Here is a 23664-nt window from a genome sequence, read left to right as displayed (position 1 = left end):
AAAGGCGCCGACAGGGCGTTGTATCAGAGATTAAATTGTTATTATTTAATCTCTGGTTATATCGTATAATCATATATATCAATGGTTATAGCTACCGTAATTCCCTAGGGAGGTTATGCATGGGTTATCGGGAACCGGGGCCCCGGTGGCTACTAGGACGCTAGACTCATTGCATCGGAGAAGGCTTGCAAAGAATTTGGGCTCTTCTGTCCAAGGATAGTGCCGGCGCCAGCTGGCGGAGGATCCACGCAGGCGGACCACATCGCTGAACTCGTTCACTGCAAGTTCGATCAGCTTCAGCGTTTAGCTGAATCGACGAACGTAGGACGGAAAGTGATCGCCGGTTTCGTCGTCACGTCGCCGATGCTTCCCGACGGCGGCATCGTCGTCGCCGTGGGAAGCGGAACGCAATGCGCGACGGGCCAGAACTTGAGTTTGCGCGGCGAAACGGTGAACGATTGCCACGCGGAAATCGTCGCCCGACGCTCCTTCAAGCGATTTCTCTACGCCGAAGTGAATAGCATCGTCAACGACGGCGAATCGATCCTATTCAAACGAAACGAGGACAAACTCGAAATTAAACGCGACGTCGAATGCCACCTTTACATCAGCACGGCACCGTGCGGCGATTCCGCTCTATTCGGCGCGGGCTCCGACGACCCAGCACCGCTTCCCGCCTCAGCCCACTCCCTCTTCCTCGACACTCCGAAATCGCAAGGTCTCCTTCGAACGAAAGTCGAAGGCGGCGAGGGAACGATCCCGATCGGCAACGACGAGCCGCCGCTCACGTGGGACGGCATCGTAACGGGGCAACGACTCCGAACGATGTCGTGCAGCGACAAGGTGGCTCGATAGAACGTTCTCGGGCTCCAGGGCTCTCTCCTCGCTCATTTCATGCCCCCGATTTATTTGAGTTCGATTGTTTTGGGGACCCTTTATCACGCCGGTCATTTGTCTCGTGCCGTCTGCTGTCGTCTCGGTGGACTCGGCGATTCGTTGCCGTCGCCGTATCGAATCAGTCATCCTCTCTTGGCCGCCGTCAGCGGAGCGAATAGTCGCGTGCGACCGCCGCCACTCAAGGCGACGAACGCGAGTTTGAATTGGTGCTATTTCGACGGCAATGACGTCGAGATCGTGCAAGCGACGACGGGACGGCTATTCGACGGGCGATCGTCGCGTGCGAGCAAGTCGTCGTTTTTTGATTTGTTTGCTGATTTGTACGAGAAAATGACGGCGACGAGGCCGGACGGGTCGTACGACGAGACGAAAGCGAACGCCGTCGCTTATCAGACGGCGAAACAAGGCCTCTATTCGTATCTGAAGTCAAAGGGCTTTGGTAAATGGATGCAGAAACCGCTCGAACAGGAATCGTTTTCATTAGCTTGACTGATTTGACTCACCCTCTGTGGACTTGCGTTATTTTCGTGTTGCTGGTCCCCTAATGTTATAAGTGAAAGACGTTGTTACTTTTAGCAGACAAAAAGCCAGCATGGCCGCAGCAGCCAAAATATAGAAAACGCGAGTTAGAAATAGTCACAGATATTTACTTGTAAGGACATTCAGACCCAGCAGTAGCCCACATATTGTGCGCATTAGCCGTTTTCCCCGGAGTCGGTTGAAAGGGAAGCTGACCGTTCTGCTGCAAGGACTTGATAAACGTCATCGTGGAATTGCCCATGATGTCACTCAACAACGACCATGGGTTTGAGAAGAACACTTGGCTGAAAGCAAAAAAAACCCGCATTACGTAGAGAAGGATATGATTTGATTTCACTGATTTACCCGAGTGCCATATTGACGATGATGCGGCCCACTTGAAATTCTTGAACGGAGAGTGGAATAGAACCGTTCATTGCCGTCATCTGATACACATTGAAGCCTTCTTGGGGATTGTTAAAAATGGCGAGGAACACTTGTAGTGCCATCTGATTGTGACGAGCGGACTAAAAAATGTTGACTTGGGCCTTTGAGAAGTGCACTTTTGACATCTTTTCTTACCTTGACGGTCTGCAAAATTGCTTTGGAATTTTTCCATTCCGAGTCGGACAATTTTTCCTTCCACGTTTTCACGGCTTCAAGCATCACAGTCACAGTGCTCTGCGTTGCGTCCATAGTGAATGATTGAATAGTAGCCGTTTGATTGCGACAGAACTCCAGCAGAACGTTGGAATTCACCTATGCACCACCATCAAAATAAATAAATATAAATTATAAGAATAAGAATAAGCTCACCATTCCTGCTTTCAGGGCTTGACTTATAAAGTCAACCACATCCTGCATCATCTTAAGAGCGTCTGTCTTTTGCTTCGCAGTCAAATAGTGGTCTTGCTTTCCGTGAGATAAATCTTCAATGCAAGCGCTGACGCGGCTTGCGTGCATTGAAAGATTTTTTGCTGCATCCGCCGACTAAATATTGATACAGTTAGAAATAACAATTGGGCCTCGGCTACCTTCCTCACTTACCAATTTCTTGTCTCGCTCAAACTGGAGCATTAGATAAGTGGCAACGACTGCGTGGCAAGCGTCTTTGAGTAACGTAAAAGTAGGCGTCGAAACATGGACCGTCTCGTTCGTCGAGCCGTACATAAACGTCAGCCCTTCGCCGTAGAGAAAGAGAGGATCTAGAAGAAAACGCAGTGCACTCTAGAAGCTGCAATGTGCATGCGTGCACGAGGCCGCCCGGAGGGCGACGACTCACTTTTGTTTACATCGACTATCTCCGCGTAGACGTTGTTCGTATACTGATTGAGGAAATCGTCGTTCATGTCGCTGTAGACGTCCGCAGAAGCGGCGTCGTAGCTCGCAAGGGCGAGAACAACAAAGACGAGTACCTTCATGAGACTGTCTTGTACGCATGAGCGTAATGACACCTTATTAGATCAGAGATTAATCTGATTAGATTGTTCACGTCAGAATAGTACGCCCGGATCTCTAGAGAGCAATGCCTGTGAAACGTTCTATCGGGGTACAAATGAGATATCGAGCGAGCGCCGTGTCTATCTGCTTGCATTTGCAATAGGAGCAATTCGACGTAGTCTGTGACAGACTCGACGATTTAGTAAAGAACTGCAAAGTAAGCCAAAGAGCACTGCTATTGCTAGTCGATCGTTCGTTCTGCAAAGGGACTGCACGACTACTTGAAAAAGTTTCTCCAGCTGGAGAAAGACTACGGGCACGGTCTGCAGAAACTGACAAAAGCGGCAACGGGCAAGATTCAATTTCCAGGGTCTGTATGGAGGACAATCCTCTAATCGAGCAACTTAACGCTTACTTCTTAGAGGACTTGGCGGCGGATGGCTCGCTTCGGTGCAGATAAGCTCAAAAGTGGGCGAGCATCGACTCCACGAATTGGAAACGATGCAGGAAGTCGCCTTGAAGCGGCTGGCCACGACGTTCGACGGCGGAGAATTGGACAGAACGAGAAAACAAGTGCGCTACTCTAAAAGAAAAAAAATTCAATAATAGAAATACTAATCAATGACTTAGCTTGTGTCAGAGGGACGACGCTTTATAAAGGAAATGGATCAGGCTGTGCAGAAATTTCAGAAATCAAAAGCAAACTACCGCAGGCACCTCTCTGATTCATGTCACCTTTTCTTTGTATAGTATACTCTGATTATTCATAGTGCTGCTCAAGAATGGATGTCAGTCCTATTGGCTCTTCATAAAGAGCACGGCGACATCTGGGCGCCCTCGGCGACGAGACTACGCGACAAAGAAACGAATGCGTGCAAGAAATGCAACGAGGTAAAGAGAGAGAGTCTAAGGCCCCCGCCTGCCGGCGGAGTACGTACACGCTTGCCGGAATATATACACCGCATGCCGGAATATATACACCGCCTGCCGGAATATATACACCGCCTGCCGTAATATATACACCGCCTGCCGTAATATATACACCGCCTGCCGGCGGAGTACGTACACGCTTGCCGGAATATATACACCGCATGCCGGCGGAGTACGTACACGCCTGCCGGAATATATACACCGCCTGCCGGCGGAGTACGTACACGCCTGCCGGAATATATACACCGCATGCCGGAATATATACACCGCCTGCCGGCGGAGTACGTACACGCTTGCCGGAATATATACACCGCATGCCGGAATATATACACCGCCTGCCGGAATATATACAACGCCTGCCGGCGGAGTACGTACACGCCTGCAGGAATATATACACCGCATGCCGGAATATATACACCGCCTGCCGGCGGAGTACGTACACCGCTTGCCGTAATATATACTCCGCCTGCCGGCGGAGTACGTACACGCCTGCCGTAATATATACACCGCCTGCCTGCTTTTGCTTTCTCCCTTTTGCCTTTTGCTTTCTCCCTTTTGCCTTTTGCCTTCTCCCTTTTGCCTTTTGCTTTCTCCCTTTTGCCTTTTGCTTTCTCCCTTTTGCCTTTTGCCTTTTGCCTTTTGCTTTCTCCTTTTGCCTTTTGCTTTCTCCCTTTTGCCTTTTGCTTTCTCCTTTTGCCTTTTGCCTTCTCCCTTTTGCCTTTTGCTTTCTCCCTTTTGGCTTTTGCTTTCTCCTTTTGCCTTTTGCCTTCTCCCTATGCCTTTTGCCTTCTCCCTATGCCTTTTCCCTATGCCTTTTGCCTTCTCCCTATGCCTTTTGCCTTCTCCCTTTGCCTTTTGCCTTTTCCCTATGCCTTTTGCCTTCTCCCTATGCCTTTTCCCTATGCCTTTTGCCTTCTCCCTATGCCTTTTGCCTTCTCCGTTTGCCTTTTGCCTTCTCCCTATGCCTTTTGCCTTCTCCCTATGCCTTTTCCCTATGCCTTTTGCCTTCTCCCTGCCGGCGGAGTACGTACACGCCTGCCGTAATACGTACACGCCTGCCGTAATATATACACCGCCTGCCGGCGGAGTACGTACACGCCTGCCGGAATATATACACCGCATGCCGTAATATATACACCGCCTGCCGGCGGAGTACGTACACGCTTGCCGGAATATATACACCGCATGCCGGAATATATACACCGCATGCCGGAATATATACACCGCATGCCGGAATATATACACCGCTTGCCGGAATATATACACCGCCTGCCGGCGGAGTACGTACACCGCCTGCCGGCGGAGTACACGCCTGCCGTAATATATACACCGCATGCCGTAATATATACACCGCCTGCCGGCGGAGTACGTACACCGCTTGCCGTAATATATACTCCGCCTGCCGGCGAAGTACGTACACCGCTTGCCGGAATATATACACCGCCTGCCGGCGGAGTACGTACACGCCTGCCGGAATATATACACCGCCTGCCGGCGGAGTACGTACACCGCTTGCCGGTATATATACACCGCTTGCCAGAATATATACACCGCCTGCCGGCGGAGTACGTACACCGCTTGCCGTAATATATACACCGCCTGCCGGCGGAGTACGTACACCGCTTGCCGGTATATATACACCGCTTGCCGGAATATATACACCGCCTGCCGGCGGAGTACGTACACCGCTTGCCGGTATATATACACCGCTTGCCAGAATATATACACCGCCTGCCGGCGGAGTACGTACACCGCTTGCCGGAATATATACAGCGCTTGCCGGAATATATACACCGCCTGCCGGCGGAGTACGTACACCGCTTGCCGGAATATATACACCGCCTGCCGGCGGAGTACGTACACCGCTTGCCGGAATATATACAGCGCTTGCCGGAATATATACACCGCCTGCCGGCGGAGTACGTACACCGCTTGCCGGAATATATACAGCGCTTGCCGGAATATATACACTGCCTGCCGGCGGAGTACGTACACGCCTGCCGGAATATATACACCGCCTGCCGGAATATATACACCACCCTCCGGCGGAGTACGTACACCGCTTGCCGGAATATATACACCGCCTGCCGGCGGAGTACGTACACCGCTTGCCGGAATATATACACCGCTTGCCGGAATATATACACCGCCTGCCGGCGGAGTACGTACACCGCTTGCCGGAATATATACACCGCCTGCCGGCGGAGTACGTACACCGCTTGCCGGTATATATACACCGCTTGCCAGAATATATACACCGCCTGCCGGCGGAGTACGTACACCGCTTGCCGGAATATATACACCGCCTGCCGGCGGAGTACGTACTCCGCTTGCCGTAATATATACACCGCTTGCCGGAATATATACACCGCCTGCCGGCGGAGTACGTACACCGCTTGCCGGAATATATACACCGCCTGCCGGCGGAGTACGTACACCGCTTGCCGGTATATATACACCGCTTGCCGGAATATATACACCGCCTGCCGGCGGAGTACGTACACCGCTTGCCGGAATATATACACCGCTTGCCGGAATATATACACCGCCTGCCGGCGGAGTACGTACACCGCTTGCCGGAATATATACACCGCTTGCCGGAATATATACACCGCCTGCCGGCGGAGTACGTACACTCCTTCCGGAATATATACACCGCTTGCCGGAATATATACACCGCCTGCCGGCGGAGTACGTACACGCCTGCCGGAATATATACACCGCTTGCCGGAATATATACACCGCCTGCCGGCGGAGTACGTACACCGCTTGCCGGAATATATAGACCGCCTGCCGGCGGAGTACGTACACCGCTTGCCGGTATATATACACCGCTTGCCGGAATATCTACACCGCCTGCCGGCGGAGTACGTACGCCGCTTGCCGGTATATATACACCGCTTGCCGGAATATATACACCGCCTGCCGGCGGAGTACGTACACCGCTTGCCGGTATATATACACCGCTTGCCGGAATATATACACCGCCTGCCGGCGGAGTACGTACACCGCTTGCCGGAATATATACACCGCCTGCCGGCGGAGTACGTACACTCCCTCCGGAATATATACACCGCTTGCCGGAATATATACACCGCCTGCCGGCGGAGTACGTACACTGCTTGCCGGTATATATACACCGCTTGCCGGAATATATACACCGCCTGCCGGCGGAGTACGTACACCGCTTGCCGGAATATATACACCGCCTGCCGGCGGAGTACGTACACTCCCTCCGGAATATATACACCGCCTGCCGGCGGAGTACGTACACTCCCTCCGGAATATATACACCGCCTGCCGGCGGAGTACGTACACTCCCTCCGGAATATATACACCGCTTGCCGGCGGAGTACGTACACTCCTTCCGGAATATATACCCCGCTTGCCGGAATATATACACCGCCTGCCGGCGGAGTACGTACACCGCTTGCCGGAATATATACAGCGCTTGCCGGAATATATACACCGCCTGCCGGCGGAGTACGTACACCGCTTGCCGGAATATATACACCGCTTGCCGGAATATATACACCGCCTGCCGGCGGAGTACGTACACCGCTTGCCGGTATATATACACCGCTTGCCGGAATATATACACCGCCTTCCGGCGGAGTACGTACGCCGCTTGCCGGTATATATACACCGCATGCCGGCGGAGTACGTACGCCGCTTGCCGGTATATATACACCGCTTGCCGGAATATATACACCGCCTTCCGGCGGAGTACGTACACGCCTGCCGGAATATATACACCGCCTGCCGGCGGAGTACGTACACGCCTGCCGGAATATATACACCGCCTCCGGGGAGTACGTACACGCCCGCCGGAATATATACACCGCCTGCCGGCGGAGTCCTTTACTCAATTATTGTGCTGCAGATGAAAATGGCTTATCTGTCTGAAGTCTCGTCAGCCAACGTCGTCCAGCACGCTCACTACTTCGAACGCATGCCTCAAGTATTGGCTAACATGTACCAACTCGGAGAGAACATTGTCAAAGTGGTCTCGACGACACTGAAGAATCTTCGACAGTACAACGAAAAAACCATGGCTAAAGAGGTAAACAGAGGAGGCGGAATTTTTTTATAATATTAATATTATTATCTTCCTTATCGTGAAGCTGGCTCCGTCGTTCGCCGCTCTAAGCGATTGGCTTCCGCTCGACGTTGACGCGAAGCAATACGTCGCCGATTTCGTCGCCTGTCACATGCCGACGGACAACATCCTCATTCCCCGTCCCTACATCTTCGAAGAATTCCTCATGGACGACGAAGCGGCGAAGATTCACGCGCGAAAAGTCCAATACGAAATCATCAAATGCTTCCCATCGGCGGCGGCACTGGGAATGCACGCCAAAACGCCGTCGACGCCGCCGCTTCAACGAAACGATCCCAGTCCGGCGGACGTCCTACGCGACGTCGAACGATCGATGTCGACGCGAGCCGACGAAGCGTCCGTCTCGTCGATGCTCGACCTGCGTCACGCGCTCATCCAGCGCGGTCGTCAGCTCATCAAAACCGTCACCGGTCGCGACGACGTTTCCATGGCGCAGAACATATCCCAGCCCGTTCTCCAGCCGTGGCCGTACACGTTCGACGGCGAGGAGTTTCCCGTGCAATCGCCGTTGCCGCCGCTCGACAATTCGGACGACGAGACGCCTTTTTTGATTCGCTGTTGCGTTGAGTATTTGTGCAAGCCGATGGCTTTGAGAGAAGAGGGGCTCTTTCGTATATCCGGCGATATGCGACGGGTTCAGCAATTGCACGCCGGTTTTCTCGCTTATGAGACGTCGAAGGGGCAGAATCGCGGTCTTCGGGAATTTCTGGCGAAGGAAATTGCAACCGAATTGAATCCCAACGTCGTCGCCGGTCTGCTGAAATTGCACTTGCGTGAACGCGGCTGTCTCGCGTCGGAACAGGCTGTCGCCTTGGCTAGACTCGTTCAGAAGTCGGAGCGAGATTTCTGCGATGAAGTCCAAAGTGTTCTAGTCGCGGAATCGGCTCAGAATCGTGCAATATTGAAATCGGTTATTGGGGTGTTGAAGAAAGTGGAGGAGCATAGCAGCGAGACGAAAATGACGACGGACGCCATCGCCGTTTCCTGCGGCCTGTCCGTATTTCCCGGCATGGAAACGAGATCGTCCATACGCTGTCTAAAATTCTTCCTTAGGCACTTCGATGACATTTTTTCAATAGAATGAATTTTAGCAGAGATTTTGTGGGAAATGAATTGATGTCTACATATAAGAGAGAGTGCATCAATAAATGCACTCTGCATGAACAAGAGCCTACGGTACTTTTCGTTCTCCTTTCGTTCCGTTCGCAGCTGATCTAGACGCGCTTTTTCGCCTCTGACGTCAATTCATACCACGGCCGACGTGTCGCTCTTCTTTGCTTTCATTCGCGGCGCGCACATGAACGGCAACAGGTCGCGAAGGTTCAGCAGCCACAATCCTCCCGAAGCGGCACGACGACGAAGTTCCCATCGCCGATCGAGAGCTCACACCGAAGGAGGCGAATCGCCGATCCATCGCTATCAATCGAGTCTCGACGACAACGTTTTTGAATCGGAAACAACCGTTGCCGCGTCGCCGGCGACGGCTGTCATACGTTTTCCGTCGGATATGGCTCTATCGCCGCCCGTCATGTTTCGTTTTTCGACGTCGCCGCGCTCGCGACTGTATTCGCCGCGACCACCGCAGTCCCTGGCTCGACGGCCAATCCGCTCGCTTCCTCGTTATTCAGAGCTCAGTGCCGCCGCCGCCGCCGCCGCCGCGGCGACGGCAACGACGACAGCACAAGTACTATCTCCTATAAATATCCAAGGTACGCCGCCCCCGCCTTACCGCGACGACGTCGATACGAGGCGACGAACCGAGTCGACGAGTCGACGCTTTTTCACTCTGAAGATTGAATTGAGAATATTGCTTCTCGCCGCGTCGATTCAAACGATTCTCGGATCGATGATCGTTTGTATGGAAGTGGCGACGCTCAGCTTCTTGCCGTCGACGGGATTCGAAGACATGACGTTCTATTGGTCCGGCGTCATGGTAAGTTGTACAGTAGCCCTAAGATATTGAGAACAAAACGTAGGATTGATTACGCAGTTATTCCTCATTGGAATTCAAGGCATTATTGCTTTCTTTTACCTCAGGAAACGGTCCAAATCGTTCAAGTTTTCCGTAAGGTTTCCCTTGAGATATACTCTTTCTTATGTATGAGTCCGTTCCATAGGCTATCGTGAGTGCGACGCTTTCTACCGTCTGCTTCGTTCTCCTCGTCTACACGGCGAACAAAAGCCGAGAAAAACGCGCCGAAATAGTCGACACGTTCGCCTGTTTCGTGTCAGAAACGAGCGGCGGCGCGTGCATCTGTTACCCGCCCGACCATCCGGACATCGGCATGGCGTCAACATCGTCCGACTGCAGTCGCCTCAGCTCGCCTCTGATTATTCTAATGCACTCCATAACAATAGCGAACTATTGCGGATGCATACCGACAGCTGTCGTCATTATTTCCATTGTCGTCGCCTTCGTTTGCTTTCGGCAGAAGAACGGCGGCGGCGAAGAGTCCTCGCGTCGCGTGGACCCTTTGCCAACGTACGACGATTCGTGCCAACGCCGTCCCAATGTCTCTGATCATCTTGAAGCAATCGAGGAAATCGATTCTCCGCCTCCAGCCTATGCAAGCCCCTAGAAAGAAAACAGACAAAGGAGTTATTTTTCTTGCAAAATTTACGAATAATAAAATTGAATCCACAGTAATGATCTCTCGGCTTACGTGTTGAATCTCTGACGTCACGATCGCTTCCAAGCGACGAGAGTTTACCTAGAGCGAGCTCAGTTCTTCTCCTCCTGCGAAATGTCGAGCAACGAACCGCCTTTGGCGCACCCAATCGCGCAATCCCGCCGCCATTCGAGCTTCGAGTCCATCCCCAGTCGAAGTCCGTCGCCCGTGATGCCGAGACGAAACTCGTCTCTAACAAGTCGATCGTCCATGCAGTCGCCTCGATTGCCAGGATTGATCGAAGTCGAAACGTCGACGTCGTCGTCGCCGCCGTCTTCGCCAGTACTCGAAACGGCGGAGGTGACGGCACCAAGGTCAGCTGTAAACAAGAGAAGCGGCACGAGACAGCAGCCGACGGCACGTTTACCTCGATATTCTCAACTGTCCGACGGTCCTCGTAGCGACGACGGCGGCGACGGCAACGACGTGAATTGGACTCAGCTGAATCGTTTGCCGAGAGTGGCTCGCGGCCTTCCGCCTCGCTATTCCACCGGTCGCATTCCGTCTGATTTGCCGTCGGAATGCAGTGATGCGGCTGTTGAGTCGGAGACGGCGTCGCCTCGCAGTTTCTCCAATTTTGTGAGAGCCGGTGGACAGGCGACGGGAATTGTGTTTCTCTTCGTCGCCACCGTGCAACTCGTCATGGGAATTATCTTCAGCATCGTCGCCGCGAAGGCGCGTGCACTTGCTCCGGAATTCGACGAGTCGTACGAGTGGACGGGAATTCTGGTAAGAAAATCACATGAAAAAAAGAGAAAACGAATGTCATTTCGTGTAGTTGATTCTTGCCGGTGCCGAGGGAATTTTTTCGTACGGATGCTTGAAGAATGCGAGAATCGTTACTTGCTTATTGGTCAGTGTATTATCGTCGTCTTCTGTTCTCTTCTGATTCTTCTCCTAGTTGGGATGTGCAATACTTCTAAGTGGACTATGCTTCTGCGTCAATCTCAATTTCGCTCTGGCAAGCCATTCGAACTCGGTCGAGTTCGTGGACGAGTACACGCACTGCCGGTGGATCAAGTCGACGGAAACTTGCAAGTGTCAAAAGCCGAACGTCGTCGGCAAGACGGAGTCCAATGTCCTATGCAATCCCCAAGAAACGAGCGTCTATAACATTCTCATATCGGTATTCGTTTGTAATGTGACAGGTACAATACCAAATTGCATCAATTTCTTCATCACGATATCCCTCCTCGTGGAAACGATAAAGAAATCTAGGCAAAACAGGGCAAGTTTGATTAAAAGAAAAGACGAATAATAACTTTCCTCTTTCGTAGACTGCTAGAAATAACGTTCCTGACACTGCCGTCGTTTTGACAAACGCGTCGTCGACTACAGCACCACAATCATCTCAAAATTCCTCGCCTGACGAATCGACAATAATGAGTTCCAATGTCTCCGTTCCTCCGCCTATTTATAGTAGCGTTTCAAGCCGATCTCGTTCGCTTCCCGGCGTACCGTCAATCGTTATCACGTCGCCGACCGTTCGACCGCCGTCCTATAACACGTCCGTCCAAACGAGCAACTTGAACAGTCAGGTGCGCGAAGACGACGTCTTTTTGTAAGCGCGGAGAATGATGTAATTTTAATCTGTGCACGCCAAACAAATAGAAGTTCACATAAATGGCGTGAATCGCTTTCCGCTTACACAAACTCTGCCACATGTATCAACCTGCATGCAAGGCGTAAAAACAAAGGGTTCTCTGACTGCAAAAAAAAGGCTCACCTTTAATTAAATTGATCACTGGTAATAAAGAAATCACGCTCGGAGGTACTTTGCCTTGCAGCCAATCAGGTCATCAAGTGCTAGGGACCTAGCGAAAGCGAAAATGCGATTCTGGCGCTGTTTCAGAGGGCAACAAGTTGGGCGCAGCGTAAAAAAACGTAGGCAGGATTAGAAGACTTGATTTTCTTGCTCACACACTCGCTGCTACAGTACGTTATAGTCGTCTTGTCTGGTCTAGTAGAAATACAAAAACACGCCCCTTCCTTATCAAAGCTCTGTTTTGAATTCATTGAGAAGTTGAGATATCAGCATGGAATCGGAACACTTTCCGCTCACAGAAACTTCGCTGTCATCCTGCACGCACCAAGACGTAAAAACAACGGCTACTTTGACTACAAAGAGCTCACCACCATTTTGACCAATACACAGACGTGATGTTTCTGTATTGTTCTGCCGTACAGAGAGGCGCTGCCTTCAACGCGTTCAATCACTGAAAAACGAGATTAAATTAAAATTGCCTCAGAGGACACAAAACAGCTGACCTGATAATTTAAAAAGAGTGCAGGCCCGGCGAAGAGCGTGAGCAAAGCTTGAGGACTTAGTCAATTTAATCTAAATAGTAGACAGATGGTGACGAAAAAGATAAGGTTCGCTTTTGGCTCATTTCTACTTTGAGGGTCTGTGCTTCGCACAATTTTCCGCCACTCAACAGCTCCGAAAATTCCTTTCCGTCGCACGTTGCCGAATAAATGAATCCGGAGCAGGGAAAAGAGAGCTTGAAGTCTAATTTCTCACTAGTAGCTCCGTCACTCCTCTACCCCAGAGACAAACAAAAACGTGCTCATGCATAGAATACTTAGTTTCTGCAGAAACTAACCTTGATCATGTACGTAAGCGTTCCCCTAAGCTTCTGAGGCATCTGAATGCCGTCAACCATAAAAGCGAACTGAGCTTCATTGGCGATGCCTTCAAAAAAATAGGCACGATTATAAATTTAGTTTAGTTCTAATTCTGTTTGCCTGGTGGCAGTTGGAATGGGACTTGTATTCCATCGTGGGATGGGCTTCCAATTGGCCGAATCATTTTCGTGTTCAGCGAATCGAGCACGTTGAATTCCATGTTTATCAGTTGATTCTCTCCGCTCAAATTCCTATAGAAGACTTCAAAAAATCGCCCAGGTGATTAAATAGATCAAGTTCACTTGAAAATTACGGACGCAACTACTTGATTATTGATTGACGGATTGACTCGAAGTTCGTACGTCTAAAAAATACGTAAAATATATCTAAAATCCGATTTTTTAGCTAACCAAATCGACGTTTTCGTCACTCGCCAAAGGCAAGTACGTGGGAATGATCTAGTATTAGGTAATGATGTGTAGAAGTGTACTAATACTGGTACGCGTACTTCAACTTCTTCAGGTTCTTCAATCTTCTGCTCATCACTAATTGCTGGTGGTGGTTGTTCCTCCTCTTTCTCTTTCTTTTTCTTTTTCTTCTCGCCTTTCACTTTCTTCGGAGTTTTCTGCTTCTTTGGCTTCTCCTCCTTTTCCGCCACGACGACCTTCTCGACTTCGGCCTTCTCAGTTTCCGCTTCATTTGGCTTCGAAAGCCAAAACTCATAATCATCCAAAGCATGCTAGTATCAAAAAATAATCTCGCACGCCTGTCTAATAATTGTGTACCCTCCCCTACTTGCTCAGGCTTGGTCGCAACGGGCTTTACTTCGACCACTTTTTCTTCTACTTTCTGCTTGCCTTTTCTCTTCTTCTTACTCTCGCTCTTTTCTCTCGCGTCTTCCTCTTCTTTGACAGGCTCAACAGCGACTTCTGCCACCTCAACTTCTAAAGCTTATATACAGACCAATAATGAAGCGTTTAGCCGAACGCACCTTCCTCCTCTTCCTCTTTCTCTTCTTCCTTCTCTTTGTGTTTTCTATGTTTCTTGTGCTTTCTCTTCTTCTCTTTTTCTTTCTCCTATTGAATATAAATTAACGAAATCCGTATAAGCGTTATTACGAATCTTACTTTCGTCTTTCTTCTCTCTTTCTTGGCCTTTCTCTACAATTCCAAAAAACGAATAATCGTCCGCGTCATAAATTCCATCTCTCTCCCACCTGCTCCTCTTCAACCTCCTCCAAAGTCTTCGACGTCACAACGCGATGCTTCCGAACAGGAAGCACTTCATCCGCCTCCAAAGGCCTAAAAAAACGAATCCCACATAGCCAAAGCCAATACGAGAGCGCCTACTTCTCCAAATCAATATCAAGAGCCCGATGCGGATCAGCAGTATCGTCGTCATCGTCTCTTCCTCCTCTCTCTCCGTCTGAAGCGACGGCTCCTTCAGGCATTTCTTCCGTTGTTATGTCAACACGCTGCGATCTACGGGGTATATCATCGTCGCTGCTCTCCTCATTCTTTCTTCGGCCGCCCTTTCTTCTCTTCTTCTTCTTCGATTTCTTCTCAATTTTGAAATCGGTTTCGATTTTCAGGGGGACGTCCAGCTTCAGCGAGGCGACGGGAATTCGATCCACGCCGTCGGACTTGACCTGAGAAATTGAAAATGATTTGGCCACCAGTCTAATAAAAAAAGTTTCGTTTTTTTTTTGAACCTGTTTCGAAGAGGCTTGCAAGTAGTGAGGATTATTTAGCTGAGACTGACGCCTTGCTTCTCTTTTCTAAAAGAATAATTGACCTCTTTGTTGCGACGTCGCGTTTCGCTGAACCTTTTCGTATTCTTCCTCTTGCTCTTCAATTTCTTCCCTGGTCTTGGGCTTTCTAAAAATCGCGCGATAGGAAAACATTGGATAAGGATCGATGATGACTGTCTACTTTTTCTCCTGAGAAATGAAAGCTGTTTCCATGGAGAAATCCTCTTCGTCGGAGCTCTCCGACGGTTGATCGTTAATCCATTTATCTAAATCAAGCCTAAAAATCATACCTCGTTAACAAGAAAATTCACGTTTTTTTCTCATTTCTGTTTCACCCTTCAGGAAGAGGGACCTTCTTCTGGGCCTTGGGCGCCACGGGATTCAGCTCCCCTTCAAACAACTCAGCTAATTCCTCCGCAACTTCGGCCCCCTTTTCCTTCATTTTAGGCATGTACTTCAGAATTTGCAGAACGCAAGACGCCTGGAAGAAAAACTCGTAAAATCAATAGCAGTCAAAATCCAAATCTTTACTCGTTCTTGGACTTCGAGGTCGGGAGAATTCAAAAACAGCGGCAATTTTTCCAGGAGCAACTTCAAAATTCGATCGTCGTCTTCTCGCTCCTCATCCTCGTCGTCGTCCTCCTAGAAAAAAATTGATTTCATGACTATTACGTAGCTTATAAGCTCTCACCTCCTCCTCTTTGGTCTTGAAAAGATAAGCGTACAATTTTATGATGTTCTGTACGAAGATGCTCTGTATGTGTCCGGGAAGAGCCAAGGCTCTGGGAACAAGCAGCGCCTCCAACGTCGTCTCGACGTCATCCAGCAAACTTTTATCACAAAGTACGCGATATTGGAGTGCTACAAATGCACGCGCTATTATATACGAACCTAGGAAATTCTCCGGATATCCATGCAGCGGCGTAGAGAACTTCGCAGACGCCGTTCTGCTGCGTTTTCTGAGCAAGAACGTGCATATTCTCCAAAACGCGTGCCTAAGAACAACGCATAAAAATAAGACGTCATAATCTCGAATAGTCTCTTGCCATTTGCTTGACGGCAAACGATCGCACGGCTCTGACGCGTATAGCGACGTCTAGCAATTGATCGGCTATCATTTTCCCGTGATTCGTGCCTTCGACGTGAGTCAAATCGACCAGAATGGATATATACCTAAGTCGAGAACGATGACGTCGCAATTGCACAAAATCTGGAGAAATCTTCTACCATTCAAAATTCACTACATTCTGATAATTGCTTTGGGCACAGATTTCCATAATTTTGGAAACCAATTCGTCACGATAAGCTACACTCACCCATAATTGAAAAAAATCGCTATAGAATTATTTTTCCTACCGGATCCTTCAGCTGAGTCCACGTGGAGCATGAGTTTCTTGATGATTTCAACGAGATTTTTCCTATTGACCATTCCGTAAATGAGATCCAGTGAACGCAAACGAATTGACTCGTCGCGATCCTCCAAGCAACCCATAACCAATTCTCTGCGCAAACCAATTAAGAGTCTATTGGTACATAGAGTGATACTCACTTATGAGCCTGCACTGCTTTGGGATGGTGTTTGAGAATCTTTCCAAGAGCCAACAGTCCAAGATATTTCACTGTATCAAAAAAACTGACTAAAACGGACTACATATATTTATTTATTTATTTAGCGTACAATTTTGGTCTGGATCTTCAATCATCACTCTCAATTTCGTCACACAAAGCTGCACGAGAAATTTTTTCTAATTATTCATTATTAAATTGAAAGCAAACCTGCATGGAAGGAACGTGAGTGGGAACAGCTACAAAAAGTATTAGCATAGAATCAAACAAAGACAACTGCATTACCAGAAATCATCGTATTGACGCATTCATACAGAAGAGACATCGCTGATGTACTAGATTCAAAGCTCATGTATGACCCGTCAATAGCTCGTTGTCTCAATACCTGTGTATGAGATTTGTCAGCGGTTCAATCAGCTTCTTTCCAAGACGAGGTTCAAGAGGAGCCAAGGCAGCAAACTACGTCCCGGAGAAAAAGACTCAGAACGTTCTACTCCACTCTCATCGTCCTTCCTTACCAGTTTGATTATTTTAATCAGCATCCAGTTATTAGTTGACGCCGTCATCAGCTTGAAAAAAATCGGAGCCAATGCAAGATAGTTCTTGGGGTTCTTTCGCGCCAATTCGCAGATGACGTTCACAGCAGCCGACTGAACCCCTGTTTCCAAAACAAGAACAGTCAAAATGTTTAATAATTTCTCTACGTAGACCTAATACCTGGATCTGCATCTTCAAGACGTTCTTTGAGCCGAGGAAAAGCGGGTCTCAACGAATCGGGAAACTTCAAGAAGACCTTGTACATGACAAGAATGGCTTTCTTTTTTACGTAAGGCCGAATGGAAGCCAACTAGCAATACATAGTATAGAATCACGTGAAGAGATGAATTGCGATGTCGGAGCTACCAAAGCCATGAGATCGTTGGCCAAATCTCGAGCTAGATCGTTCGAAACGAAACAGGATAGACCGGTCAGAGCTGTTCCAGCGTCGTACAAATTATGGCTCGACATGTCCTATATATAAAAATCGCGTATTTTCATTATTGAATTGAAAGCAATTTCTCACTTTTTTTATCATATTCGTTGTGAGCATGAGAACGTCCGTTTCGTCGTGAAAACACTGCGTCGCCGCCAAGTAACCGATTCGCTGAGACAGCCAGTGTCAAAAAAGAGAGAAAAATTATCCGGGCATCGTCTCCAACACCTTGTGCGTGAATTTCTGCGAGCTCATGACTTCGACGATATTGAACGCGGCCCAGCTGATGTCGTAGCCGATCATTTGAAGCTAGAGACGTGCGATAATACGTCGATTCTCGCGCTGGGGACCCTCGCGGGGCGTTCTTACGTAGATGAGCTTCGCAACGGCCGTCGCTTTCACTCCTTTGCTCTCCTGCCGCAGTTCGCTCTTGATTTCGTCGATGCATCCCGCTATGTAGCGAGCCTGGAGGAAGGAACACGGTTCGAGTCACGTGTTCGTGCCGAGAGGTGGGGTCTCACTTCGTTCTGCTTGTTGTTGCGTATGCCTCGAACGAGATCGTGAAGCGATTTCTCGAACATGACTTCGTCGTCGAGCGTGCGGTCGCTTTTCGACAGCCAACAACGTGAAAGTGAGTCGATCAAAGCACGTGATTGTAGGTAGAGCGCGTTACGGCAAAACGTTAGAGGACTGTGGTAGCAGGATGGCGTTGACACAAGTTTCCAGCGCCCGATCTTTCGGTGGCGAGCAAAAAGTCTTTACCCACGAAAGGTAGAAATCGATTTCTCGCGTCACCGAGCTAATTTGCAACATTTTCGCGATTCCTACGCAGCAAAACGACAAATTGCACCATGAAATTCGCCGTCTACATCCCACCTCAAGCAGAGAGCGAAAAAGTTCCTGTACTCTACTGGCTTTCCGGTGAAGCTGCAGCTCAATAAATAAACGAAAACCTCTTTTTTTATTATATCATAATTGTAATCAAGGCCTTACTTGCACTGAGCAGAACTTCATACAAAAGGCGGGAGCTCAACGCTATGCCGCTGAGCACGGCGTAATTCTCGTTGCACCAGACACGTCGCCTCGTAAAAATAATAAACAATGGAAAATGAAAGTAAATTTTGCTCCATACTTTCGAAATTCTTAGGAGGATGCCAGATCGAAGGAGAAGACGATTCGTGGGATTTTGGCACCGGAGCTGGATTCTACGTGGATGCAACGGAGGACAAGTGGAAAGCCAACTACAAGATGTTCTCTTACATTACAGAAGAAGTACCTTGGATATTCCACATACTATAGTCAAAGATGGGTCTTATTTATACCTGTTACCGTAGATACCTGCCCTCATTAATGCCAATTTTAATGCACTTCCGGACAAGCAGTCCATATTTGGGCACAGCATGGGTGGACACGGAGCACTGATCTCCTTTTTCAAATGCCCTGGAAAATACATGGTAAATTTAGAGATGGAGGAAGCGTTTGAAGATTACGTGGGCTGTGGCTTAGAGTGTTTCCGCTTTTGCTCCAATCTCCAATCCCAGTGCCAGTGAATGTCCCTGGGGCCAAAAAGCCTTTAGTGGATACTTGGGCTCTGATAAGGAAACGTGGAAAGTGAGTCGTCGATTTTACCTATGGACAGTATTTGAACTGTGTTTTAGCAATACGATGCTACTGAGCTAGTCAAGAACTACGCTGGTCCACCCACGTCCATTCTTATTGACCAGGTAAGAAGACCTGTTAGCTTGAACTACTATCAATCTCCTGCAGGGAAAAGGTGACGAGTTTTACGTCAAAAAGCAACTGCTACCTGAGAATTTCGTAAGCGCCTGCAGAGAGGCGAAACTTCCAGTCGTTCTCAGAATGCAAGAGGTACTAGAGAATCTAGAAATACCCAAGATATGATATGTTCCTATTAGGGATATGATCACGGCTACTATTTCATTGCTAGTTTTGTCGGTGATCACATCAAGCATCACGCTGAACATCTGAAGGCATAAACCCATCAGACAGAACTGCCCCTAATTACGTGTTTGAATGTGATTTGATGTTACTGTATGTGAAAAATTTAACCAGCATGTCAATGCGAATGCGCCTCTGTCTACATAACGATTTGCGTGCGAGAGCCTAAAGTCGCTTGATCCAGCAAACGACCTTTTCCTAAATACATACTACGAAATTTTACTGAGATACGACGACGGTACGTAGCCAGTATTTCCGTCGACTTCGACGAGCCACCATTCTGTATTTCCTTCTTCGTCGGCGCGAGATAGTACCTTTACAAATTGGTCTTCTTTCACGTCCAACATTGTAGGCTCGTCCGCTTCGAAATCATAGTCAGCGCGATAATAGATGTCTTCGTCCTCTTGGAGACCGGACAAGTCGGGAAGGGAAGACGATAGAAGAGAACTTTCCGACTTTAGGGGCAGTAATATCTAAAACACGAGGTTTCGATTTTGAATTGAAATATGTGCTCTTACTGCTGCCTCTGAGGAGTGCCGTTCTCGATCTCGTCTCGGAGGTACCTTATAGTGAAATTCGTAAATTAAAAAGATTATGCATACCCTTGAAAATCTTACCAGTTTCAAAGGTGACACTGGCACATCAGCGCTTCCTTTTCGACGATACGACGACTAGCAAACAAAAGAAAATCAAAAGGAATTCATGCCATTATTATAGGAGATCAACTGCACATTTATAAGCGGAGACAACGGGCGATCGTTTCCCTAAAATTCAACCCTATCACGAATCAAAAAGAGGAGCTAAAGATTTCCTACTTTTTTCCTCTCTATTCGAGGAGACGAGCACAGAGAAAGAACGAATCCTCTGGGAACGCATTGACACTCGGCCAATCGTTCAGCTACAAGAATAATTCCCTTCTTATGAGCCGCAGCTATGAGATGCTTAGTCAAAGACGGTGCTCCCTCCTCCTATAAAATCCTTAAGACTACACAATACTCTACTATTGACTATTGAGCCCCACTTTAACTAATTCTGCCAGCTTATCTTTCGCTGATCGAGCAAACGCACGATGACACGCAACGAGAATACGAACGGACTGTTGCAACATAGATACTCCAAAGGTAATAAATTGAGGCAAGTCGCTGAGGAGTTCGGTATTCAGAGCCTCGTACGTTCTCTGCGCAGTTAAGAGCTCTTCTCTGTACTAAAAGTCAATTTTTTAATATGGCTCTGATATGGTGTTTATTTTTACTTCTGCGGCCTTTTCTTTTGACTCTGCCGCCTTGCGTTTTAGCGCGTCGTAATCCAGTCGTTTGTCGTCTCGTTTCTTAACGAAAAAACGAGGTCGTTCAAAGCGGATTTCCAGTGCTTTAAGAGGAGCCAAAACCAATTTTTGAACCCTCTTTATCTAGAAGTCACGTCATCAATAGGCGGCCCACGATTTATATTTCTATCCTAATTACAACTAATTTCTGTAGAGAATCTTTGATTTGCAACTGGATGCTCAAAAACGATTCGGCGAAATTTTCGTCACAGAGATCGTCGAACGAGCGACAGAGCTTGAGTCTCGCCTCCTGAAAATCCTACAAGAAATTCAAATGAAGGAGACCTTCGGCTCAAAAGTTCAAACCCACCCCCAAAGCGGCAAGATACGACGTCACGTCTTTAATTAAAACGTGAACGGCGTTCTCGAGTTCTCGAAACTGAACTTCAACTTTGACGAAGTCTTCGTCGACGGTCTTTGCGTAAGGTGACGTTTTTGGATGCATTTTTTAATTTTTTTCCCCTGCTAACCTTGTCTCTTATTCCCAATCCTTGGCCGATATTCAGCACTGTTCTCTTGTATCGTTTCTTGAGAGAGTGAAAACTCGCGTTACCTATTTTGTCGAAAAAAGTGGCGTTCTTTCCCCTGAGGTGATAATGTTGAACTAGAATCGTTTCTTAGAGAACAGCCAAGTCGTTTTTCCCTGTATTAGTACCCAATTCTTTTCTCCTCTTCCTTTCATTTACCTCCTGAGCAACAATGCTCATTTCGTGAGCAGCTTCAGATAGATTCAACTTGTCTTTATGATCGTCAGGTGTACACTGAAAAAAAAAGTCAAAGTATAAGCCCAGATTCACATGCACTTTTCTCACGATGACCAATTCCCTCAGCAAGAGAGGATACTTCAAGATTCTTTGAATCGGTTTAATAAGCAGAGACTTGAGCACTAGAGACGCCGTTCCTTGCAAACTCAATTCGTCTCTAAAAAACATTCCTTTATCCAGGCGCCTCGTCATGGCAACACCAACTCACTCCACAGACGCAACACACGCTGTAAAATAATTCCAAATGTTTTCGTCCGCTTCGTACTGAAAGACATTGCCTAAGTTCGTTTTTTTTTCTCTCTCTAACGTTCGCGTTACTTTTTCCAATAGCACCGTTGCTGCTTCGTGATTGCAACTATACGTTGCATACGCCTCCTTTAGTTCATTGGCGTGCTTGAGAAAACATTTTCCTTTTAATTGGCAGAGAAATTGCTTTGCTATTCGACTTGGTGTGACTACGTTGTTACCATAGCAGCCTTTATTGGGATCAACTTTCTCTAGGGTCGCCAAAAAGGAGGAAGATGCGTTTGCTACGTCAGCCACATTGCCGAAAACCAAATCCAACTCCTCGGTATCAATCTTTATAAAAGAATATAAATTACTGTTGTGATTGCTATTATCTTTTCATTGCCTCCTGTTCATAAAGATACGGTTTCATTTTGTTTGCCAGTATGTTGATATCGGCGAAATGAGACTTTTCCGTCGTCAATAATTCGTCTATGATACGTAGACGCTTTCGAGCTGCTTTGCTCCTGGCGCCTTCGTCTGGCACCTTATTCTTCTTGGTCTAATTAGCAGTTATGTGATACTTACTATATCGTTCTTTCTTAAGCATGAGCCTCACTTTCTGCTGCCTTTCCTCTTCCTCCACCCCGACGCTAATCCCCGAATCGCGAGAACTTGACTCCTCGCTGAGAGAAAGCTGCCAAAACCAAAAGACAGATCAACAGACTATTTTAATTACAATGAAGACTCGGCTCCTATCTCAGCTACATATTGATTTCCTCTATGAATAACCCAACTTTCTTACCTTGCTATCATCTCCACTTGTTAAGAGACTGTCATCGCCCAACGATTGCCTCCTCTTTCTTAGAACGTTGTCTTCCCTTTTATCATCCTCCTTATCATCGTCATCCAATATGATCTGAGTCAAAGGTCTGGGCCTGGGTTTTGGCCTGGGCTTCGGTCTGACAGCTACTCCACCACCGTCAATGTTTCTTTTCACTGGTTTTGGTGCAATGAGAGGCGGCGAAGGCGAAGGCGAAAACGTAGGAATTGACGTGATCCTTGGTCTCGGTGAACTCTTTACGTCTTGCCCACATCCTTGACTAATGAATCGCTTTCTTGCAACAGGAACTGGCTTCGTTTCAACAACCAATTCTCGTTTTATAATTGGAATCGTTTTTTCATCTGACGTCAGATCTTCTTCGATTACTTTCGGCTTCGGCTTCGGCTTGGGTTTGAGAGCGGGTTTGGGTTTGACAGGAGGCGGAGTATCAGAATCAATAAAATTTCCAACGGATTTTCGTCGAATAGCGTCGCTTTCCTTGGGATCTTGAGGAGCGTCCAATGCGTTCGCCATCGACCGAGGTCGTAATTTTTTCCGTGGTTTAGGCTTTACCGGAGGCGGGGTCGGCGATTTCGTTTTCTTTTGCTGTTCCTGTTCCATCGGCGCCCATTCGACGAATGACGTCGGGAAAATGCCCTCGCGATCGCGCGTTCGTCCGCGCGTCCACTCGGCGTCGACGCGCTCGACGAATTCGATCGTTTCGCCGCGCGCGAACGACAAATCGCCGTCGCGATCGCCGTCGAAGGCGATTTTTGCTTTGAGGAGTTGGGGCGTGGTCGGCTGTGTGCAGGGTTCTGTATGATTGGCGGGAAGAACGCCTATTTTCTGGTTCAATTCCCCGCGAATCCACACTCCGTCGTCGAGCGTTTCCACGACACGGATGACGTCGCCTTCTCGAACGGCCAAATCGCCCGATTCGACCGCGTCAAAGTCGAATATGGCCTTTACATATGAAGATATCGTTTCTTGTGCCATTAGAACGGAATAAAAGGCACCACTACTCAACCATTGCGGTTGGTGTTACAGTGCGCAGTAGCGCCTCTGACGTCATTCGGATTA

The 23664-nt window shown here is 48.3% G+C and overlaps 6 protein-coding genes and 1 long non-coding RNA gene across 7 annotated transcripts; 3 read left to right on the top strand and 4 right to left on the bottom strand.

Annotated features, from left to right (window-relative positions):
* The first annotated feature begins 149 nt into the window (after positions 1-149).
* Positions 150-1480, top strand: LOC136198467 (double-stranded RNA-specific adenosine deaminase-like). The gene is given in 1 exon segment (XM_065988410.1): positions 150-1480. A coding segment is annotated over 1 exon segment (1023 nt). The 5' UTR covers positions 150-363; the 3' UTR covers positions 1387-1480.
* Positions 1445-2870, bottom strand: LOC136198469 (uncharacterized). Its single transcript, XM_065988411.1, has 6 exons — positions 2699-2870; positions 2464-2621; positions 2233-2406; positions 1999-2175; positions 1783-1943; positions 1445-1721 (listed from the first exon to the last, which is right to left on the bottom strand). Exons 1-6 carry the CDS (start codon positions 2835-2837, stop codon positions 1544-1546), a joined length of 987 nt encoding a protein of 328 aa, XP_065844483.1. The 5' UTR covers positions 2838-2870; the 3' UTR covers positions 1445-1543.
* LOC136198472 (uncharacterized) lies at positions 2870-3788 on the bottom strand. The gene is made up of 3 exons (XR_010672817.1): positions 3592-3788; positions 3272-3529; positions 2870-2931 (listed from the first exon to the last, which is right to left on the bottom strand). It is a non-coding gene; the product is annotated as an uncharacterized lncRNA (long non-coding RNA).
* LOC136198464 (uncharacterized) lies at positions 2922-9075 on the top strand. The gene is made up of 8 exons (XM_065988407.1): positions 2922-2965; positions 3020-3073; positions 3123-3226; positions 3279-3429; positions 3487-3569; positions 3627-3747; positions 7670-7849; positions 7911-9075. The coding sequence occupies exons 1-8, from the start codon at positions 2942-2944 to the stop codon at positions 8988-8990; spliced, it is 1797 nt and encodes a 598-aa protein (XP_065844479.1). The 5' UTR covers positions 2922-2941; the 3' UTR covers positions 8991-9075.
* Positions 9076-12464: 3389 nt separating this feature from the next.
* On the bottom strand, positions 12465-18164 carry LOC136198461 (AP-3 complex subunit delta-1-like). The gene is made up of 36 exons (XM_065988404.1): positions 18011-18164; positions 17859-17954; positions 17718-17798; positions 17580-17660; positions 17420-17527; positions 17234-17363; positions 17035-17174; positions 16902-16975; positions 16802-16851; positions 16727-16755; positions 16629-16677; positions 16500-16569; positions 16307-16452; positions 16178-16256; positions 15997-16123; positions 15842-15945; positions 15642-15780; positions 15482-15592; positions 15286-15431; positions 15132-15227; positions 15026-15077; positions 14912-14977; positions 14550-14848; positions 14417-14501; positions 14328-14360; positions 14192-14276; positions 13996-14144; positions 13709-13939; positions 13611-13658; positions 13503-13564; positions 13321-13451; positions 13179-13267; positions 12972-13115; positions 12844-12913; positions 12709-12791; positions 12465-12655 (listed from the first exon to the last, which is right to left on the bottom strand). The coding sequence occupies exons 1-36, from the start codon at positions 18068-18070 to the stop codon at positions 12569-12571; spliced, it is 3630 nt and encodes a 1209-aa protein (XP_065844476.1). The 5' UTR covers positions 18071-18164; the 3' UTR covers positions 12465-12568.
* LOC136198471 (S-formylglutathione hydrolase-like) lies at positions 18133-19576 on the top strand. The gene is made up of 9 exons (XM_065988413.1): positions 18133-18260; positions 18322-18410; positions 18476-18574; positions 18637-18761; positions 18824-18943; positions 18996-19100; positions 19148-19213; positions 19257-19358; positions 19406-19576. Exons 1-9 carry the CDS (start codon positions 18193-18195, stop codon positions 19484-19486), a joined length of 855 nt encoding a protein of 284 aa, XP_065844485.1. The 5' UTR covers positions 18133-18192; the 3' UTR covers positions 19487-19576.
* On the bottom strand, positions 19525-23631 carry LOC136198462 (rho guanine nucleotide exchange factor 38-like). The gene is made up of 18 exons (XM_065988405.1): positions 22567-23631; positions 22381-22458; positions 22168-22323; positions 22004-22115; positions 21855-21946; positions 21745-21800; positions 21585-21693; positions 21428-21533; positions 21243-21376; positions 21083-21187; positions 20912-21031; positions 20701-20856; positions 20470-20652; positions 20264-20416; positions 20180-20212; positions 20066-20119; positions 19967-20011; positions 19525-19921 (listed from the first exon to the last, which is right to left on the bottom strand). Exons 1-18 carry the CDS (start codon positions 23578-23580, stop codon positions 19658-19660), a joined length of 2970 nt encoding a protein of 989 aa, XP_065844477.1. The 5' UTR covers positions 23581-23631; the 3' UTR covers positions 19525-19657.
* Positions 23632-23664: the final 33 nt, after the last annotated feature.

The sequence above is a fragment of the Oscarella lobularis genome, chromosome 19, assembly GCF_947507565.1.
Source record: "Oscarella lobularis chromosome 19, ooOscLobu1.1, whole genome shotgun sequence".
NCBI lineage: Eukaryota > Metazoa > Porifera > Homoscleromorpha > Homosclerophorida > Oscarellidae > Oscarella > Oscarella lobularis.
The sequence above is the reverse complement of the archived record's forward strand: the minus strand, read 5'-3'. Positions and strand labels throughout refer to the sequence as shown.